The 23455-nt window shown below is 39.1% G+C and overlaps 1 protein-coding gene across 1 annotated transcript in view; it reads right to left on the reverse strand.

Annotated features, from left to right (window-relative positions):
* Positions 1 to 23455, reverse strand: part of LOC144526048 (carboxy-terminal domain RNA polymerase II polypeptide A small phosphatase 1-like) — a 29411-nt gene that overhangs the window by 3049 nt on the left and 2907 nt on the right. The window contains exons 2-5 of the mRNA XM_078263220.1: positions 13849 to 13997; positions 9461 to 9562; positions 2527 to 2583; positions 418 to 510 (exon numbers count right to left, since the gene is read on the reverse strand). Of these exons, the coding sequence (XP_078119346.1) occupies positions 418 to 510; positions 2527 to 2583; positions 9461 to 9562; positions 13849 to 13997 (401 nt within the window). The remainder of the gene's footprint in view (positions 1 to 417; positions 511 to 2526; positions 2584 to 9460; positions 9563 to 13848; positions 13998 to 23455) is intronic.

Raw genomic sequence — 23455 nt, forward strand, 5'->3', positions numbered from 1 at the left:
GAACGGAAAATTGTCAAGGCTATTGAATGTGTGACCCTGTTATTAAAAATAAAATAAACATTTGAAAGCTCAAACATGGCAACTAAAACCTGATGAATCAAGTCACGCGAGGGAGTCACTTAGTCACAACTCATAACCGACCAAATGCTTCACAAAGTTAAGCTGAGGCTAACACAGTTGAAGTAAATGTGAAAGGTTAATCGCCTGACAGGTATCATAAATATATCTTTATGTGCGAGGGCGTACGTAGAAGGTCACCTACAAATCAAACAAAAAAAATGACGAGGGGTTTCCAGTAATTCTACAACAGGTGTCCCTTTCCACATCTGGTGTGTCCATCTGATAAACGCCAGTCTGCCTGCTATAATAAGTCCCATTTGAACCATTCGTTACACAGAAGAAGAGCAGCAGTCTGACCTTGGATAAGCTGGCGGTGAACAGGACACACTCGAACAATTCTCCCATCCTCTTGAGGAATTCGTCAACATGGGGTCTCTTTAACACATACACCTGGGTGGAGACACAAAAGCATTGGAGTATGAAATGCATAGTTGGTCTGCCACATGCTTCACTTTATTATGGATATGATCAGGAATAAAACTACTTATGGGGAAATATATAAAAGAAAAGAAAATGGTAATCCTACTTCTGACCGGTGTGTCCAGATATTCTGAAGACACACATATATTGGAATGTAGTAGTTTATTAAAACATAACAGAGCAACCTACCTGTCCAAATTTAGGCTTTTTAATATCATATATCATTTCAGTCTCCAAACATTACAGTTCTGCGATTATCAAGACGTCATATTGGATGACGAGGAATAATATCCATTTCATGGTGTTACCCACTGTACAAACTAATTTTCTCTACCATTAACATTAGTTTCTTTTGTCTGTTGATAATCCTATGCTGCTATAATGACATCAAATACTGCAAAAGAAAACAAAGTTGCAACATTTCTTGAAAACACCCCAACAGGACTTTATACTGTATCTACTTCCACTAAGATGCTGGCGGCCTTGTTTCTGAACCAAGTCATCCTGAATAGGCTTTCCCCACTTTAAACAAGCCTATCCTGGATTACTTGAAACAGACCCAGGCCCTTCGGACAACAAAGCTCCTCTGTCTGCTGGGAGGCCCAGCACAACAGATTGGGTTTACCATTGAGCGCCTGCAGGGAATAGTCACTGCCATTCCCCAGCACCAATGAGCAGGACATAATATGCCCCACAGAGTGAGATTGATGGCCAGTGATTTCTGAGAAGCCTGCCAGGGTTTTCTCATTTCGTCAGGCCACGTAAATAGCCGCCTGCTGCTTGGAGCCATCAACAGAGCGAGCTACAGCACTGTCAGGGAGCTAGCACAGTGTTTCCAGTGCAAACCAGGGAGGATTTCGGAGTTTTACCCCCTTACTTTTGAATTTGAAAGGTCATAATAAGGCTTTCAAAAGTATCAATACTTGTTTATGTGTTTCAAATGATATGATCTTAATTATACATTAAATAGTATTGAATATACTGAAGCTATAAAAAAAAAAAAAAAAAAATTTTCAACCCAAGGCTACACGGATCAAACAACTTGGAAGAAAATCAGCTGTTCCTCAATCCATCCTCTTTTGTGTGCCTCTTTTGTGTGCCTTTTGTCGTTATCTGAAGTCATCATTTTAAATGTTTTATTTTCTTTATACTTATTATATTTTATATATTATATTTTATCTTATGGCTATACTTTTTTAGATTGTGCGTTACATTTTACTTGTTTCAGCCCAGTTGATGGTTTAAAATGTGTTTGAGTGTAACCCAAACCATCCAGTAACTGCTTTTACATTTTTTTTTTTTTATGTGCCGGAAGAGTCAAAAGCATTTCCATTGAGTGTTGTCTTCCCATCCATCCAAAGATTCACTTTATGGTTTCCTCAGTAGATCAGCATTGGCTAAATATCTTGTAAACAAGCTTAGTAATAGTGTTGGATTTCAATTCAAACCTGATTTCTATTTTTGTTTACAGAGTATGATTTAAATGTTTTTTCACATTTATTCTCATTATCCATTCAAGATCTTCCTAGTTGTCGGTGTTTTGGTTCATTTTGTAAAAAAAAAAGAAAAAAAAAAAAAATGTGTTAAAAAGTTTAAGAACAGAGGTAAAAATGAATGGCATGGTGTACATGTTGTACTCCCTTGTAATCTACAATTGCATTCATTATTTCAATGTTTTTTCATACAAGTATCGTATACAAGTTTAACATTCTGGTATTGTGACAACCTTAGTTCATAAAGCATGCTACTGTTCGGGTCAGATGGTTAATAGCACAGATTGTCGTTTCTGGTGGGTGGTACATACAGTGCAATAATGGGCAGTGCACATACAATGGTTCTCTGTATTAATCCTGCTTGCACAATTGTTTACGCAAATCTTCGGGGCTTTTTCATGATGTCTATCAAGCTTGTAGAAACTTCCATGATGGCTGCTTTTAACATTATGGTGATGTAGCAAATGGTCACTTAAGCATCTCAAGTGCCTACCTGGTGAACTGTTCCATCAATTTCCACTGGAATGATAAAATCAGCATTGTTCACTGGCTGTTGAAAAAAGGAGTAGAAGTGTTAAACACACGAAAAGAATCATTTCATTTTATCTTCAAAGGAAATCTACACTTTACCGTTCGGGCTGGGCGTTATGAAGATGTACAGTATATCGTCAAAATGCTATGAAACCGTCTATTGTACATATTTTTCTATATTGCTTCTACGAAAGACCAGCTGGCGGGCTGCGTTACAGCAATATTTACATCATTTGGACGCTGTTTTATGTTCTGATCCTTTCACGTTTTGTTCATTTCACACTAAAGTTCTAAATAAAATGAGAAAATACTCAGTACTTTATTTGTCAAGTATTTATACATAGAGTATACAAAAATAGACGTTGCCATGTGGTTATGTCATGTATTTATTTATTTACTGAATTATTAGAAAACATGCTATATCCTGATACATATCGTTATCAAGATATGAAATGACATATCGGGACAGAAGATTTTGGCCATATTGCCCAGCCCTGTTTTCCAGAGAGACGTGAGTGATAGCAACAAATCTGAAGAAAGGATGTGTCAGACACAAAGATGCCGCCTCAGCGTCTTTTAAATAACACAATACTGTAAATAACTCCTGTCACTTCCATCATGGAAATATGGGCGCTACAGAAAGTGATAAGGGTCATAACTTTAATGATTTATTTAGGCAGTTCTCACATCTGAAATATGCTTCTCAAATGTTAGGATCACCCCAAGCATTTTCTATATAAGGCATTACAGCATGGCCTAAACATATACTATGAGGTAATGCAAGTGATACCGTTTAACATCAACCATAAACAGAAAGTGCGTGTACGCTTTGAGAATTAATGCACAGTATTTTTCTCAATGTTGCATGCTGGTTTATGTTCTGTATCTGCTGTTTTAAATGTTTTGCATTTGAAAAATTAATGTATCTAATTGCATGTGTCCTAATACTTGTCATTGAGTTGTCTAATGATCTATTACCAAAGGTTTAAAACATTACTATTTTTTTTAAATCACTCAGGAGTCTAAATGTCAGGCTCTGCTACTATACTATATCCTATTTGCCATATTTGCATTGTGGCCTATAATGACCATTCAAAAGCAGTACTGAAATATATGAGATTATGATCCTTTATTAGGGGTGGTGAAATTAATCATTGCACCGATACATCGTGATGCGGACCTAGATGATTCTGCATCGATGCAGTGACAGGCCATAATCGATTATTGCCTACTTACTTGTTACTCGTTGATTTTACGGTTGCTGCATTTTTTTGTTTTAGCCTTTTGTCCGTTAGTCTGTCCGCTACATTCAGGAAGCGTCTTTTTTTAAAGAGCTCATATATTCATATATATCTGACTGCTTGAATTTGTTGGTGAAAACCATGTGTAGCAATATATAAAAATACTGAGGAGGTGACGCATCGTGATATGGAATCGATCCGAACCGTTGACAGGATAATGGAAATCGAATCGTGAGACAAGTAAAGATTCACACCCCTATTCTTTATCGTGACAACATTTGCATGACAAGGCACAGGGCCTAGTGTCTAATTTGCAAATTGTGTATGTTTTTGTATGTTTAGCATTTATGGTGTGGTTACATTTCTGAATGGTAGTTACAATATAGGCTATACAAATATAATATCAAGTGACATATTTGGTCTATTTTTACTGGAAAGTGGTATTGGTAATGTGACCGGCTTGCTTCTCGTAGAAATGGAGCCTTTATTTCCTTAACCACTCAAAATGGGTAATCTTAAACTTTTAAAAAGGCAACTGGGTCACCTTTAAAATGTGGTGGTCTGGCTAACCTGCTACAGAACCACGAAGGGTTTGAATAAGTTGGGATGACTTAAAGCAACACTATTATGCAAGTTTGCCAGATTGGGTAGCGGATCTGTAGTTCGAATGAACTGGACAATGTAATGTAATGGACAATTCCTCTTCTGACCTGTAGGGGGACCGAAGCGGGAAAAGTTCTCTAGTGTTGCTTTAAAAAGGGACAATTCACCCATACATCAAAATACTTATTTTTCCTCTGACTTGTAGTGCTATTTATCAATCTAGATTGTTTTGGTGTGGGTTTCCCAGTGTTGGAGATATCGGCCGTAGAGATGTCTGCCTTCTCTCCAATATAATGGAACAGAGAGAACTAAGAAAATGAGTCATACACTGGGTTTACTCTTCACTTACAACCAACTCCAAAATGGTTACCTATAACGCTATTTTTAATATGTGTGTCAAAGTAATAATGAGTTTTATTATCCACCTTGTGTTAAACATGAAGTTAACAGAGTCTGACCCTGTTTACACATAGCTTGTTGCAATATCCAGTGACATCCTTTAGGACAGTCTGTGACCTGAGAAGGACTAAACACCACATGGTATTCATTGCATGATTTGTCTTGACACAGGAGCCTGGGTTTTTGCCGTTGACTACTTTGTTCACTAAATGCTACCTTAAAAGGTATCAAACTGATGCCAGTTATTTGTAGGAACAATCACAAACTCAATACATTATTTGAAAGCATCTTTACTCACAGTATATTAACACTGATTGATTTACAGATTCTATTCAAAGAGATGTGTAGTTGTAATGACCTTTTAGAAACAGTGAAGTATTTATATATAAATGACTCAAGTCACAAGAAAGAATTGTTGATAATCTTTTTATCATATTTACAATACTCTGACCTAATGGTACATTGCCGTTAACAGCTGCACGTATACTTCACTTCACGTATAGTCCTTTGCAATTTACTTTTCTGATTTTAATTATTATTAGGGGTCCAAGCCCGAGGGGGTGGGATCGTGATTGAAACGGATAAGGTTTTTATTATTATTTTTCTTCCGCAGGGCTCGACAATAGCGGTTGCTATGCTATTGTAGTCAATGGGCAACCGTTTCGTGGCCTCTGGTTGCTCCCTTTGGCATCCACCTGTTCTTTCTTTCTTTGATTTAAACATACAAAAACAAATCAAAACTTGGATTCTTGTTTCAAAAGAAGTCAATATTTTATTTGGTTAAAGTTTAAACACTACGTTTGTGCGCAACACAACATTTCAGCTGATGTGCGACTGCTTTCCACACGCGCGCTTGCCGTGAGAAGATACAGGCAACACAATTTTCTGTTCACGTTTTGCCCTATAACTCCCACACCGTTCAACGCACATTCAAAAACCTTATATCCACGCATTCCCTGAATGGAAATGAATCTTGTGACATAGGCCATGGTCATTTCCGACTTTTAGACTTTTATCACAGTAAAATCGTGATTTACGCTAAACCTACTTTTTCAAAACTCCTTCTAGGCCGCGCATCCGATCAGCATGAAACTCAGCTCACATAGGATCTGCAGACCGACTTGACAAAATGTTAGCAAACTAATTTTGGTACATTTAGAAATGCAGATATTACGTACAAACAAATTTGGGTAGCTAGCTACAAAAATACACTCTTGCATATCGCAGCCAAAGTGATTGCTATCAATGCAAAACTTTAGATTATTGTTAGACATGCCACTCCGAGACGCTGTACCAAATCTGGCGAAGATTGGCCATTAGGGGCCGCTATTATCAACAGATGCATTTTTCCCAATAACACAATGAATGTAAATAGGAAATTTGCAATTGCAATTTCTCTGCCACAGTAATTGGTATCAGTGCAGAACTTTAGATTATTGTTCTACATGCCACTCCGAGGCTTTGTACTAATTTTGGTGTAGACTGGCCATTGGGGGGGGAGGGGCGCTACAATCAACTTAGACGCATTTTACGCGAATAACTCAATGCATGTAAATAGGACATTTGCGATTGAAATTTACTACAGACCTTCCAGCTCACGCGTTGTGAGAATTTCCTGGTGTTTGCCTCGTCGACGTGCTTTGGGTTCCGCTTTGGCGAGCTCCGCGGTTCGCCTGGGGATGACTTGCACCGGGGGGCTTGGACCCCGTACACAACTGCTTGCAGTTCCAGTTATTTTTACATCTTACTTGGGTTTTAGGGTGCAGGAGGGTTCTGCATCATGAAACCAGAGCACCCGTAAAATAAATGGTTCATGTTTAGGTGGCACATGAGCGAAGTCGTTTATGGTAAAAATAAATAATCCTCCTCCTAAAAATATGCAAAATGATGTAGTGCTAATCCTATTTTTGCCTTGGCAAGTAGGTTGTTTGTTTTAACAGTCAGCATGGAAGTCTAACAGCAGATACCCTAATGAGACGGTCCTAGCTATGCTTTAATACCTGACGACTTTGATGACTAATTAAAGGCCAAATTATATAAAGAAGCCAGTTAGTCCAAATTAAACCAATGGAAAAGACTAAACTAATTTGGATGGAAGTGAGTTATTTTAAATTTTTTATTTTATTTAAATATAAAAATGTCTTTATTTTCTAAATAAAGCATTTGTAATAAAGATTGTTCAGTGACTGCTTTGTCTCTAAATAGGCAAAACAATTATAGTTACCCAGCATGCCACAGTGTATATCCATTCACATAGTTGTGATGCGATTTCCAATTAGTGTGGACTTTTTAGCTGTTAAGACACCTTCTATCACATCAATACAGTGCAGCTAAAAGGCATTTTGTTAGATCTTGGCATTAAAACTGCCAGCAGATTTCAATACAGACAAAAAAAACACAGCAACACCTTCTTAAATCATGTCATTGTTACTGCTATATTCCACAAATTTAGTCTAATATGGTTTCAATGAGACCTGTTTTTTACTCCAATGAGTCCATGAACATCTCTGCAAAAACTACTTTAGGATGAAAGTTATATGATACGTTTTGGATGACAATGAGGGCATAAACTCAAAGCTGTCTTCGTTTATAACCTACCAGCATCTCCAAAGCTGACTAATTAACAAATTGTATAATATGCATTTTTTTTTTCAGTACAACCAGAGTGTAATAAAAACGATTATATATCGTTTCTATATATTGCCAATGGTTATGTCAAAGAAGTTATGTTAAAGTTAAGGTGAGGGTTAGCTGCCTGTAAGCCGACATTGGAGGCTTAAAACACCATCGAGGTCACCGTGTACACAGCGTCTGTCTCCATAAAAGGAGAGAAGACGGCTGGCGAAATTCACAAGTTCACTAAAGGTTGGTATCTATCTCGTGAACACCTTTACACAATCACACATTCACAATCACCGACCCGACTCTTTTGAGACTCTCTTTAGAAAGTTACCTAGTCGCAAGTTTGCGGTACAATGCAGTTGGGTTGTCGGGGTCAAAACACTACATAGCAGCTGTGAATCAAATAAACGTATAATAAATAATGTTATGTCATTTTTTACTCTTACTACACCCCCGCCCCCCCCCACCCCGCCAGGGCATACAGGTCCTTGTGGATTGCTTTCAAATCTGTGGGAAACACTGGCATTTATGACAATTTTTGGTTACACTTTACTTGAAGGTATCTACATAAGAGTGCTATGACACTGTCATGAACGTGTCATAATCATTATAAACAAGTCATAAACGTTTATGACATAACTAGGGCTGTCAATCGATTAAAAAATGTAATCTAATTAATTACATACTCTGATTAATTAATCGAAATTAATCGCATACATAATTAACGGTGCCTGAACCGATACTTTTTAAGAAAGTAAAAAAAGAAAAAAAAAAGGGTACTAAACAGTCGGTGACATTAAAGAACGGCTTGTTTATTGCTAAGGCCATATGGTCAAAATTAAATGATTTAATAATAATGTATAACAATAACAAATTTCACTAGTAAATTGCTGTTGAACGACAAACACAACCACCAGATGGAAAATGGACATTTACAATAACTACAAATGCACCACGAGGCTGTAGTTTACCAGTTTCATTGAACGCACCGTCTGTGTCGTTTTTCCGACGGCAGCTGTAGATTGTTACATCCCGGTGTTGAATCTCTACAGTAAAACACAGTCAAACTTTACACCGTTTAGCGTTAGCTGTCAGCATTTTAACCGTGTTTAATCCAGCTACTAGCTAGCGGTAGGCTAACGTTAGCTGCTGTCGAGTATAGTGTTAACTAGCGTCATGTGCAGCGGTGTTTGTGTTGCCTGTAACGTCTGTTTCAGAGCATCAGAGAGAAGTGCAGACATATCGGTGGCACCAGATTGCGGTAGCCAGGGTTGGCAGGAAGAAGTTTTTTACAAGTAAATGTTCCAGTTAATGATCCAGGCAGAACATTCTCGTCTCCCTCCTTCATTTTACAGTCCAATGGTGGCTAGAAAGGCTCCTGGTCAAACGTCAATATGGAAGGGATTAATCTGCGTTATTTTTTTTAACGCGTTATTTTTTCTCAGATTAATTAATCGAAATTGATGCGTTATTTTGACAGCCCTAGACATAACGCTTCTTTTAGTAAGTGTCATTCGATTTTTTGTCATGACAAGTTATGGTTAGTGTTAGGGTTAGGGTTCATGTGTCATGACTGTGTCATGTGTTCATGACAGTGTCATGTCACTCTGATGTAGATACCTTCAAGTAAAGTGTTACCGATTTTTTTTTGTTATTTATACCTGTGACATAATGTTTTTAAATCATGGGAAAACCTTCAAACGTAGACAACATTGCATGATTCTACCCCCCACCCACACGGATCCAACCCTGGGACACCGAGATGAACGGACGGAACACAACACATAAACTGAAAACATTTTCACCAGTGCGGTCTCATTTTCCTACAAACAAAAGCTTATACCATCAGAATACTTTGAATTAAGCTATAACCATCTGGATGGACATGATACTTATTTGTTTTGGATAAGCTGATCCATTTAATGATCTCTTTTGAGTTAAGTGTCTGCTAGTGGTTGTTCATCTGTCAACTTTCCCAGGAGAGTGTATAGTATACATACGAGAGAAAGTAGGTCACATAGGCCAGCTTACCTTAAATGAACTATGCACTAGTGTTTCATCCAAATCAATGACCACACAGATCTTTCCTGCATCATTTGATTTCATCCGGGGAAGCAGCGGTTTTGCTGGAACCTGAAGACAAAAAGAGTTTAGACCTAATGCTCCTTGCTTACCGCATTTAAGTTTAATTGAGCCTTCAAGCCCCCAACATGAGCAGCAGTGACAAATAATTACTTTTTTATATATATATATATAAAAAACTTACGGCACATTCTGTGTGTGTCTTGTCACTTAAGAGACTGAATTGTGTTCTTGTGTTTGTGTGAGGGGTTACAGGAAACCTTGGATGCTACAGCTGCTGCCCCGTTGACGGAGCATGTAACTATCACCATACTGTAGCCCATCCTTCAACAATTGGCCGGAGATCGGTGTTTGTTAATGTGATTCTGATGCTAAAAACAAGCTGGTGTGACCAGACTTGCTGCCTCTAACACTGATGCATGCGTTTGTCCGTGTAGAGTGAAATGCCACATGAGGATAATGTAGTTTGACACACATACCACACAGTCTGCTAAGCTTAGAGCTCTTGTAACTTATTCCACAGTTGCTGGTACAGTCTTAATGATTTAAAAATAGACCAACAGCATTGATGACAGATTTGCCTTGATTCTGGCATAATTTATGGTTTCTCCTACAGTTCTGAAAACTCAATTTTATCTACTCCAACACTTCACAGTTAAGGTGCAAAGACGTATTATACCTCCTCTATTGGTGGAATGCAGTACTCGCATTCACAAGGCCCAGAGGATATCTCGTCACTCCACTCGTCCTCGTCTGAATCCGTTCTTTCGGAGGCCTTGTTTTCCTCAGTCCTTCCCTCATTTTTTGTAAGTTGTGTGACAACACTGTGAATAACATCTAAAGTAGGTTTTATTTCTCTTGCCTTTTCACCTAATCCACAGTCCCCTTCTGATTCCGGAGTTTGTTTGTTGGTTGTTTTTTCCACAACAGAGCAGTTGGCAAAATTCTCACTAAGTTCAATAACTTCAGTTATTTCAAATCGGACTGCTTTCAGGGATAAAAGAGCATCTTCTCTTTCATTCCTTGAAGCATCCCCGTTAATCATCTGATCGTATGATCTTCCTTCCATAATAAATCCATTCAGGGCTTGTTTATCAGACGACTGAATGCTTTTTATCTGATGTACATAGTATTCCTCAACACCTGGCTCATACATCTCTTCAGTTTCCTCGTGATCTACAAGTGACCAATATGGCTCCATTTCTGAACATGCCATAAATACTTTGTCTTCTGGCTCAGTAACAATGACAGTTGTCTGTAAATGTCCAAAGGCAGAGGCATTGTCACAAAGCGATTCAAATTTCTCAGCAACAAAGATTTCATCTTCATAAGCATCACCTTCAACAGAGATGTCATCTGCACATGGCGCACTCATACTCTCCTTATTACCAAAGGACAGGCAGACCTCAGCTTCTTCTTCATTGTAGATTTCAGGAACACAGCCGTCAAGCGCAGTGTCCTCATCTTCCTCAAAATTCTCTGCATAAAGGGCATAGACTTCTGATTCCTCATCTTCAACTTCATCCCCTGATAAACTTGATCCGGATTCTTCAATCCAGTCTTCAGCTTGTTCCTCTGACTCACAAGAGCCAGTAGAGGCATCACCTCTCTGACTTGCATCTTCCTCATAAGTATCTTCACATGCCTCTTCAAGAGCATCCAAACATGTATCAGTTTCCTGGACATCAATTGTTTTTTTGATTTCTTTAAATTTGTATACATTTTTGGCATGTTTTTGTGCCTCAGCTTGGACTTCCTCAAGATGCAGGCGGTCATGGATATCTCCCCCGTCGAAGCAGGAGATGTAACGTTGCTTTTGTGCAAACGTGTTTCCGCAATAGTCAGCTCTGTCAAATAGATCAAAGTAATCCTCAATAACACCATCAACAGTAGGCGTTATCTTTTGATCCTCATTACTGCCGTTAATATTGCTTTGCTCCATTTCGTCATCTTCTTCAAAAGATTCCCAGTGCGTATGCTCATCACTTGAATATTCTTGAGCGTTTTTTTGGGATTCCCCAGATGAATCAGAGCAGAGGTCTGAAGGAATGCTGCCATCAGGACAAGTCTTAAAGGATTTGGTTTCAATAGAAGAGCAATCAGAGGAACAGTCTTCTTCAATTCCAAACTCTGAGGTCTTATCAAAACACTGCTTCGAAGTAGCACATTGTTGATCGTACTCTTGGCTCGTTTCAGAGTAATCCGTTTCACACATTTCACAGTGATCCGTGGACATGTTCAATGTAGTGTCATGTGGAGAGTTTTCCTCAGTGAGCTGGTATGTCTCACAGCATTCACTTGCAAAGTGAACATCTTCACGGTCATCGAAATAAACATGAACAGGTGTGTCGAAATGTGAGGAATTGACATCCTCTGATAACGTGCAGGACTCTTCGTCAATAGGCTCGGCTTCAGTTTGCTCATCTTCTTGTTCAGGTTGACGGCTCTTTTCATCATCATCATCATCATCATCGGTGCATTCATCATACTCAAAAAGTTCCGTGCCACAATCCAGTATGTCCACTGAGTCAGAGACATTAGGTGTGAAACCAGTCATTTCACATTGCTTAGAGTCCTCTGTTGATGTGTCTGGTTCAAAGCACTCACACTGCTGATCAGAAGGCTCGTAATGTTGAAGAAAGTCGAGGTGGTCTGTGCATTCAGGTATGAAATCAGACATTTCACACTGCCCAAAACCATCACGGTTCACTGCCAATGTATCTGGCTCAAAGTCAGAAGACTCAAACTGTTGTTCAGAGGGCTTGCATTGCTGAAATAATTGGAGGTGTTCTGCACAGTGTTCACAGCAAGGGCTACATTCGGAAGCTAAGCTATGATTAGCACAGTGCTCAGAGGACTTGCAAGGTTTAAAACACTCACAGTGTTGAGCACATTCGTCAAATAGTTGGCTTAACCCCGAAGTCTCACACTCATCAGCAATCTGGTCGGATTCAAAAAATCCGTCGCTTTCTGAGCATTGCTCAAAGCTCTCAGAGTGTCCATTGCAATATGTGCAGGGTTCCGTCTCCTCTCTGTTCATGTTGCAGTGTTCCACACAAAGGATAGAAGGGTCCATTTCTTTGCTGACAACAGTCTGCTCAGTATATTCCACAAGGACCTGTATGCCAAGTTCAGCACTTCCCTTTGAAGGGCTGGTTAAATTGGCCGCTTCTGTTAATTTGGGAACCTGGCATTGTTCAGCAAGCATGGCCTCAGTAGACAGCTGCCCTTCCCCGGAGACTTTACCTTGCTCAGAGTTTTCCAAATACATCAGGAAATGATTTCTTAATCTGGATTTAGTTTGTTCAAAGTTTTTACTCCATGCTTTGGTTCCGGATTAGGCAGAGTCCAAGTCCAAATGACTGGCAGGTAACTTGAGGGTCCATTGAGAGTGGATAGTCACATGACTGGTGAGGTGTGGGGGGGGGGGAGTCACTGCGAGCACAGCCCCCAGACAGAGTAACAGCAACAGGAGCAGCATGCACGTTGATATGACAGTTTGTCACAACCAAAACTGAGCCTAGCACTTGACTCGACCCACCCCTTTGCCAGACACCAAGCAATTTATTTTAGGGCCTTGGAAAGACGTGACAAATAACTTCGGGAATATCAAATCTCTATAAAAGGCTGAACTAAGGCATACATCTGAAACGGACACCTGAGAACGTCTTGACCACTTCAGACCATAACAGCCAAAACCATGCTGTTTTCCAAGAATATATTTTCCACAGGAAGTATTGTCAATTGCCCAAAAATGTTAGGTAACGTGATAGCGGTCAATCATTGATGGACTATCAGGCACTGTTTTAGCATACTGTATGTAAAGATCCTAATCATTCACATTTTTCCAATTCAAAACAAACTTTACACAGGAATTCTCTATTTATTAATTCAGTATTTAATAATTAATTGATAATTATTAGTTTCTAAAATTCAACCCTTATGAATCCAGGAAAGACCATATGCCCTCATTCACTTCTGATGAGAGTGGAATGTGCCTTGCTTGTGGCACATCTACAGTAGCTGTTTTTTTGCAGATTTTTGCAACGCCGTGATCTTCAGGTCACACGTCTCTGTAATATTTACACCATGTCCGCCCTTCTAACCATGACGCCCAGTCATCTTGATAGATGTCTTAACATGGAGTATTTTTCAACACTGCTGTACTACTTCCCAGCAGGAGAGGTGCTCTTGTAAACATGAAAAGCTTTGAGCCACTAAAACACGTTTCACACAGCTGTCAATCATGCTGAACACATGCTGCTCAAAGACGATAAGGGGGAGAGAGAGTTGATATCACAAGAGAGTGAGAAAGGGATGTTAAGAGGTGAACTTACTTTTGACAGAGTCCCATTTTCTTCTACCAAGAGGGGGGAATTGTTTTTTAGTGGAGGTGGCTCGGATTCTTTGCGACATAAACAGCAGAAGAGACTGTCGAGAAGGCCTCTGCGGCGAGGCTTCTTGGAGGTGGAAACTTCATTGGCACCTGGAACAGAGCGAGACAGAGAGGAAACATAAGGCATGATGCTCATACGGTATCAACATGACAGAGAAGCATAGATCCCACTTATTCTTCCCTGGTACTGAGTTCCATACTTGAATAAGTGTGAAAATAGTGTGAAATAGGCTGATATCAACCCATAAACCTCGCTAAGTGGAACTGATTAGGATTATTCTTCAGTGTGTAACATCAATGACCAAAGTGGAATCAGTCAAACTACTCATTAGCACGCTCTTTGGATTTAATTCATGTTTACTGTATTGTTCTTTATGTTTTATTATGTTGCTACAGTTTCTTCAAATAGTATCTACTGTGTTTAGACCCTGTTCACACTTGGTTTTAAAATGCATCTTGGGCGATCGGAAGTGGACAGCGCTAACACAAGTTTGAACCATAGACAGTATATAAGAATGGACCAACAGATCCTGTTGCTCTGGACGGAGACCAGTGAAGGCCATTAGAAGCACTTTTCCGGTGAGCGCTGAGCGTTACTGTGCAGCCTCCAACTGAGAGAGACGACGTAAATGTTGGAAGTCTTCTGGTAGCTGTGCCAAGAGAAATCTCAATCATTCCCAATCTTGCAGAGACGGAGAGCTTAGGTATATGTAAGGAGATAACATGGACACAGGCTAATTATTGCTAACTAGTTAACATTAGTAATTAAACGTAAACAGCTAATGTAAGTCGAAACTGCCTGCGAGCTTCTCCTGTACTATACGGTAATTCCTCTACTATGTAACAAAGTTGCGTGGTTATGACACAATCGTTAGCCTATTTTTACAAAAACGTCTACTACGGAGCCATAACGTGAGGTACAAGGTAATGGAGCCTTTATACATTGTCGTGTTTCTTTGGAAATAAACTATGGACAAATAAAGTCTTTAAACGCTTCAAATGTAAAGTTATTCGCTGTCAAAGTGATGTCAAAATGAATAGCAGTCAATGGAATGCTAACGTCGGGTGATCGCTTTGTAGCATCAAAATGGCGCCATAGGAGGTTTGAGCTCTGAAGCGAAGCTTACCCCCGTGGTTTGAACGACTACCAAGACGCATTGTGATCCGATCACTCAAACCACTTGCCGAGGTGGTCTGGGACGCATTTGACCACATAGCTTTTGTAGTGTAAACGCTAATGCGACATCATCAATGCAGGACAGGGTGGTGGTTTTGGTGACAGCACGCCAATGCTCTATAACTTGCCCATTTTACAATGAGTTGCGAAGTGAAGTGTTGCATGACCAGTCATCATTTTGCATTAATGAAATCTAAAGACAATTGGTCAGGTGGAGACGCATGGGTAATCAACAATATGTCAGCAGTCCTCTTCCGATCACCGAAACGCATTTTAAAACCAAGTGTAAACAGGGTTTCAGTCACATCTGGCCAGGGTTCAGGAACCACTTTATGATGTTAGTATTAGAAGCAATGCTGATCCAGAATATCTGATCTGTGCATCCCTCAGGCTGGTCTGTCAGCAGGACCCCGACTGTGCTCTGTCATTCTGTGCATTGCTCTACTATGGTTATTTTAGCTGCGCAGCAAAAGGTTAAAATACATTGCATAACCATGTATAGATGTACATTTCAGACCCAAAATAGTCAGATGAAAACATCCTGGATCAATTTCATTTCCAGTGTATGTTTTGTTGGTTGAGTACCAAGAAGTTGCTTAAATAAATAACATAATGACTAACACTGAACTAACATTGAACTAGGGATGGGCAATATGGCCTGAATTTCAGGCAGGATCACGATCTTATCAAGATTGTTTTTCCATGAACATTTTCCAAGTTACTACAGTACAAATTTCCCATTTAAAAAAATAAATAAATCCCTACAAGGTAACAAAACACCACCCCAAATTCTGTTCTCAAAGTAACACTTCAAATATTCTTTAAATGCTTACTTTCAAAATCCACGATTAGATCCAGCACTCATTTACTGTTAGACCCGTTATTTCCTTATTCCAAAAAAGGGGTGAGCAAATGCCAGGAGTTTAGTTATCATTAAAACAAAATTAAGACTGGTGTTGTTACCTGCGTGCCAAATTAATCAGAGCACACAAGGCCAAATTACCATGTGACCACTGGCTACTGGCCAACAATGTAGCATTTAAAAGGCTATTTTTTTTCCCGGTGAACACCAGCACAGTGCTCACTCAACAGGTCTTATGACTTCATTTTCATTTGATCTACCTTAACATCACACAAGTGGTACCAAACATCCGATCAACTGGGGTCAGAGTGATGAGAGAGTTTCCAAGAGAACTGAAAACTTAGCTGAGTGGTGATGAGCAGTCAGAGCTGTCAGCTAAGTCATTAGGATGCAACTCACACAGGATTAAATCTGTTGCCTCAGTAGAGAGTATCAAGGACCTGTCATCTTGATTTGGGTTTAAATAAGTAATGATTGCAGAGTAGCACAGATGGGCAATGGTCTTGTTTAGCAGACAACAAATGGAGTCTGTGCACAAACGTTGTTATACTGACTGTCCGGATAACGAAACACTTTCTCTAATGTGGGAATATTGAAAACAGAAATGCATTATTAAAAAAAGAAGCATTGATTTTATATTGTTTCAATTTCACTCAATTTAGCAGGTTCTTAACTTTCTACTGATTGACACAAAACTGATATATTTTTACTTAAGAAGTCTGTTCACTGCAGCACTATTATTCATAACAATGCTGCCTATTTTCATCACTGCATTATGATATAATGATTCTAACAATCTGATAATAATTAAGGAAAGAGCTGGATAATGTAAATACAAAACACAAACCCAGAAATATAAAACCAAAAAACCTGAAAATACAGAGTAAAAAACGTGAAATATGGACAAAACGACACGAGTGATTCACAAATTCACCGACTATCTTAACACAGTACACAAAAGAAAATGCCACAGCTAATTCTAAATTTACAGTTTTTCCTCAATCGATTGGGAACATTTACTGAAACAAACTTACAAATGTCAAAACTCGAAGTACAATCCTCACGCCACGTAGTACATTCAGCACATCACTCTATGTGACCTGCAAAAGGTGATTACTCAATCAAAATAATTAACTCGTTTCAAATGTATATAAATCCATCAATGAATAAATCATTGCCATCACAACAAAAAGGTTCCTTCAGCATTGCTTACAACTAGACAGTCACAATGCAAAGACATCTTGTCAAATGACAGTGTACTCTTAAAAGTGTGAAAGTTGCCCTTTAGTAATACTATCCAGTTGCTAACATTGTATATTTAGGCAGCTGAATAGTATTGATGTCAGCCATGGCACACACACACACACACTTTACTTGCTCAATGTATGCACACACCAGCCAAACACAAAAGGAAGCTTGTACAACAGCAAAATTATCAGGAACTGTTGTACAATATGCACAAGAAAAGAGAAAATACGCAGCAAATGTATCAACCTCAAGGGTCATTTAATCTCTCCTCTCTGTCTGGCCACAACATTTTATCCACATCACACCTGATATCCTCCCTTGCAGTGCAAGGAGGTAAAAACATTTGGCATGACGCATTCACCCTCACACCCCCTACTATCTGCTGTGATAGCCTCACCTGTCACCTGTTTGCGTTTGGTTGCTCTAAATTGTGAGAAAACGGTATTGTTCCCCATCTAGCTTAAGTCTATTCATCTGAAAACTTTTACAACAATTATGTATCTAATATATATATATATATATATATATATATATATATATATATATATATATATATATATATATATATATATATACTATATATATATATATATATATATATATATATATATATATATATATATGACAGGTTATTGTGATTGTTGGTTGCTGTATTTTTGCATGTAGGGATTTACACAATGAACATGTGTATAATAGCATTTCAGAATAATATGATTCAATAGCAAATGAATGCAAACTATTTTGACCTGCAAGGCTTACTCAATGTATTTTGTGCCAGAGCAACTATAAATGACGATAGTCATGTGAACAACTGACCAAATGTTCATATAAATGGTCATATAGTTTGACAAAGTTTAATAGTCATTCGATGGTTGTGCCAAAGCAATTGTTTTTTTTACAGTTTTTCTCAACAGCCTTTACAAAAACCTTTATGAACCACTCTATTCGGCCGAGCTTCATCCCTGAACAAGTCTGACCTACTTTAAAGTGTTCACTATGTCGCTGGCCTGTTGACTACTTCATTCAACCGGGGCTGAAAGTGGACAAAGCCACTGGAGAGCTGTCGTTATGTCGTGGGCATGCTTGTTGGGACATAGCTCTCTTGGTCCCAGGATGAAAGGTTTGTGTGCAAACATGTGAGGGGACTGGGCAGGTGAAGCTTGTGGTGTTAGAAAACATCACGCTGCTCAGTGCATTACCACTACTGATATTACACATCAGAGTGCTTAAAATAGCCTGCCAGAGCAGCTGCTGACAGCGGTTAACGACGATATATATATATATATATATATATATATATATATATATATATATATATATATATATATATATATATATATATATATATATCCGCTTACTACCACCAGGCCATAAACAGTCACAAACAAAACCTTGTGTCACCTACAATCCACAGCAGGAAATTACTATGCTGTGTGTTTACACTGCACAGAAATGCTTCATAATGATGACTACATTATAAAGCTGACACTGTAAACTCTGCAGTATTATGTAATTCCGAAATCTTTCTATTGATCATGTCTACATTGCAAATGTCAACTGAATCCCAGGCTGCACAGGCGACACCGGCTCCTGACAGAATGAGTTAAGGTCCAAAATTAGAGAGGTCACAAAGTACAAACCACAAGCCAAGTCATTTGCATGAGAACCATGTGAGAAATTGCAAATAAAAAGGGGAGCTCAATGGGAAATATGTTCAAGTGGTCAAATAGATGCCAAGTTCAGGTGGAAGTTCAAATTGTGTAGCCGTGTTTTTTTTTTTTTTTTAAATTGACCAGGTTAGCGTCTCAAACCCCCAGGCCACCAGGTCGCCTGATTGTTTAAACTTTGACTCACATCTTCAGTTAGGAATTGTAGCACACCCTCCATTTGAGTAGGTGTTGAGTGCATCACTTGCATTTTATCACATGAAATAAATCATTTTTCTGTTGTGGGGACATTAAAAAAACAAGAATCAGCCATAAGAAACCAGGGACAACTAGGCCTGCCTGACATTCACCCATTGTCTTTATCTTGGAAAGTAATCCTGTGTTATGGGCCTACCTATTGTTGCTGAGGTGAGAGAGACTGGCAGTTGGAAATGGCTTGTGGGGATTTTTTAAACATTTGCCTTTACTAGTAGCAGGTATATTAATTCCAAAGTAATAAAAAAAAGTGATAATTGTTTTAATTCTCATGTGAAATTGCAAAATTACTTCAAAAACATTGCAGAGTTTTAAATCCACCTTTTAGTATGAGGCTTAGTTCACGAACTCAAAGTTGCTTTACAGGGCAGGTATAGATAATAAAGACAAACAAAACAAAACAAGATTCAGGCACAGATGAAAAGGGAAGGGGCGTGGGGCTAAGGATAGGCAGTGGTGAAGAGATGGGTCTTGAGGCGGGACTGGAAGATGGTGAGGGACTCAGAGGTGCGGATCTCTTGGGGGAGGGAGTTTCAGAGCCTGGGAGCCTGCCCTGGAGAAGACTCTGTCCCCAAAACTGCGGCGGTTGGACTTTTGGATACAGAGGAGACGGGCTGAGGTGGATCTGAGGGACCGTGAGGGTTGGTAGGGGGAGAGGTGGTCAGTGAGGTATGAGGGGGCCAGATGGTGGAGGGCTTTGTAGGTGAGGATGAGGCGTGAATGAGTCTTTCAGCAGCGGGGGGTGTGAGAGACGGTCTGATTTGAAACTCACCAAGGTGGTACCAAAAAAAGTACAAGGTACGATCCACCACTTTTGCTAATGTAAAACCAAACACGGGTGAGTCGAATTGAGTGGAGCGGAGTCGTACCATGCAGTGGAAACATAAGACTCTACAACCATGCTAGTGGCTCTGTGAGGCTGTACTGTGTCTATACAGTATGCAGTGCACAGTGCAAGCTACAGGCTAACGCCAGCATGCTAATGCTCACAATCACAATGTTAGCATGCTGATATTTAGCAGGCAATGTTGACCATGTTCACCAACTTTGTTTAGCATGTCGGCATTTGCTAATTAGCACTATACAAAAAGTACAGCGGAAGCTAATTGGAATGTCATTAGATTGCAGATATTTGGTCAGAAACCAAAGTATGTGGGGGAAAATATCTGTCCTGATGATCATGCAACAGGAAAGGTTAAGGGATAGAAAGTCCTGAGGGGGACATGCATGTGTGTACCAAATTTCATGGCAATCCATCCAACAGATGTTGCGATATTTCAGACTGGACCAAATCTAATAACATTGCCGTCCCTAGAGTCCCGTCACTAGCGTAGCAAAAATAAAGTGGGAGCATGACATGGGGTACCTATTTCCTCAACACAATGGTATGCATCAAATTAGAAACACTGAAAAGCTATGACAGTTAGGCCTAGATATGAAGTTTTATAGAAGCATATAGAAGAAAGTTATTTATGTAACGATGCATTGTGAATTGGTTAAAAATCTATACATGTTTAAAGACTACAACCGTTTGAGATAAAGAAATGAATTGCGATGCAATTTTTAAAAAGGGCCTAGGACGTAATCTATTTATAATTATTTGTTTGAATCATGTGAATTCAGACAGTACTACGTGTTCTTCTTAGTTGTTTAATTTGAAAATACATTTTTTTTTTTATCTAATTATTAATTTTTTTACTTGATTTTGTTATTTAAGATGACAATTTCAGTTGCACTTTTAATAAGAGGAGGACACATCTGATTTGCAGTTTAAAGGAATATTTTTCAGTCATTTGTGTGTATATATATATATATATATACACACACACACACACACATACATATACATATATATACACATATATACACACACACACACAATATAATGTTTAGCCAAGTTAAATAAGAAGCAACCACAGCCAGCTGAGTTCTAGCAAGTAAGCTCATTCACTAAAACATAGTATTTTCCATTAATGATTAATCACATTAATGTGATTGTAGCTAGATTCCTTAGTTGCACCTAATTTTTAATTAAGCTTTTAGTTTAAAAATCAGTCCCACGTGTATAATTAGGTAGCAGAAATGGGCAAGAAGCAAACTGTACTGCAACATTCCTCACACCTCTCTGCCCAAGAGGCTCAGACACTGATAACGAGGTTACAGCATATCCAAAGGGGCAGCAACGACCTCTCGCCACATCAGCATTTTTTAGCCTACTTAGTTGAACGCAGGCTTATCTGGGACGCTTTCAGGCTAGGCATGCCTCTGCACTGCTTCTATTCCTATCCAGACACAGAAAGAATGAGGCCTCCCACGGCCGACTTTCCGCCACTTTGACACCGGATATTCTGTTACAAACTGACAACTCACTTCGCGTCCCTCCAGAGCAAATGGTATGGCAGGTTTACGGTGGCCAAGCTGGTCAGGTCAGAACCATTTTTAAACATGTTTGCATCTGAATATATTCACCTTATGTAAAATGATGAAAAGACTACTGTAGTTATTCCAGTTGAAGTTGATGTGCTGACTTCAGTGAACAGTAAAATGGCTTGACGATGCAGAAAATGACCATTGATATATAGCAATATTATCATGGCCGTAAAAATGCATATTAGTATCGTAGAAGTGAAGTGAGATAAATATGCCACCAAACATAGCATGAAACTTTGCAAAGACTTTTGAAAGAAAGTTTCCTGAAGTTAATGGTTAATACCTATATGGCTGCAGCAATTTGTAAAACTACAGTCAGTCTGAAGACAGCTCCCCCTTTCCTATTTCTCTGGCCCCTCACTTCTGGAAAGCAGCCATGTTTTGGACTCATGACCTCTTGGCCAGGAGGAAGTAATCTAAGAACAGGCTGGAGTTGGCTTGTACGAGTAAGCAGGACGGTGCTGCCACCTTCTGACTGGACTCAGCTTTAACAAAGATAACAGCAGAAACACTGCACAGTGATGCTCAGTTAAACACTGGCTGAAATGTCCTTTCTTCATCCTGCTTCCCCATATGCTGCAGCCCAATTTGATGCGGTTTGGTTGTGGATAGGTCATTAAATAATTCATTAATTCAGATTTTATCAGTTAATTTCGATTCTATAAAAAGGGGAATGCCATAGCATGAGAAGCAATAAATCACATCACTGGGTGGTGTGACACAACATTTAATTAGAAATGCAGTACCCCAACTCTTAGTCATGGTCTTCTTTCATTCAATCACCACGCTCCACAGGGCCTTGTTTAGGCAAAGGGGTAGGAGTATTCCTAAAGCTTAACTTGTCTTTTGTCTTTTAGTGTGGGAGGAAGCCAAAGCACACAAATAGAAACCCAGGCAAACACAGGGAGATCACCTTTGTAGACAGTGCTAACCACAGAGCCCCCTTGCCGGCCCTCAGGCCTACTTCATAATGGTGCGAAGAAAATGATAATCACAAACAGGGGTTTTCCAGCGTAGAGGAATTTTTGGCGCCCTCCAAAGAGGTTTTAGCCAGCACCAAAGGAAAATCACCAGCGCCGAAATAATAGAAATAGAGGAGAGAGGGAAAAAAAAAAAAAAAAAAAAACACAACAGCCGCCGTTGAACAAGCAGAACATAAATAGGAGGAACTTGAATAGGAGCGCTAAGCTGGCGTTTTAACGTCCAGAGTCAGGCTGTGTTGAACTCTCCCGATGATTTTAATGATAGTTTTTAAATATTAATATTATTTTTTAAATAATATTATTTTTTAAAGCAGTTTTGTTAATTGGGGGTTTCATTTACTCAAGCATAATAGGCATTTTGTTTATCAAATTGTCAGAAATAACAGGCACATCAAACTGGGATGGTTGGGTGGGTGGGGGGGTATCTTTCACATTGGTTAGTATCTGTATAACACAGCCATACTAGGTTTGTATACATCTGGTCCAATATGTGCTGTAGAAAATGCTACATGGTTTAATTGAAAAATCAATAAAAAAAATTGCTAAATAAAAAAGAAATAACTGGCACATGCTTAGATTTCTGTCAAAAAAGGTAACAGACTCTTTGCCTTTACTGTATGCGGACTGATCATGCTTGTCTTGCGTAGCCCCCCCCCCAAAAAAAGTCCCATTCTGAGTCAGGAAAAACCCTGACAAATACTAGGCAATGCCTTGCAATACAAGCTTAGTACTTAGCTTAGTACTTAGAAACACAGCAGCCCATCAAAGCCCCAAAAAAGAATATTTCTTGTTTCAAAGTAGCACCTAGAAAACAAATACTGTCTGCTTCTGTTGACCACTCAGTAGCATTTTTTTCTGTTTGTTTAGTGCCTTAAGCATCTTGATTGTAACTGCTGAATCTGGACAAATACGTCTCTCATCCCTTC

The sequence above is a fragment of the Sander vitreus genome, chromosome 11 (genome assembly GCF_031162955.1).
Source record: "Sander vitreus isolate 19-12246 chromosome 11, sanVit1, whole genome shotgun sequence".
In the NCBI taxonomy this organism is placed as follows: domain Eukaryota; kingdom Metazoa; phylum Chordata; class Actinopteri; order Perciformes; family Percidae; genus Sander; species Sander vitreus.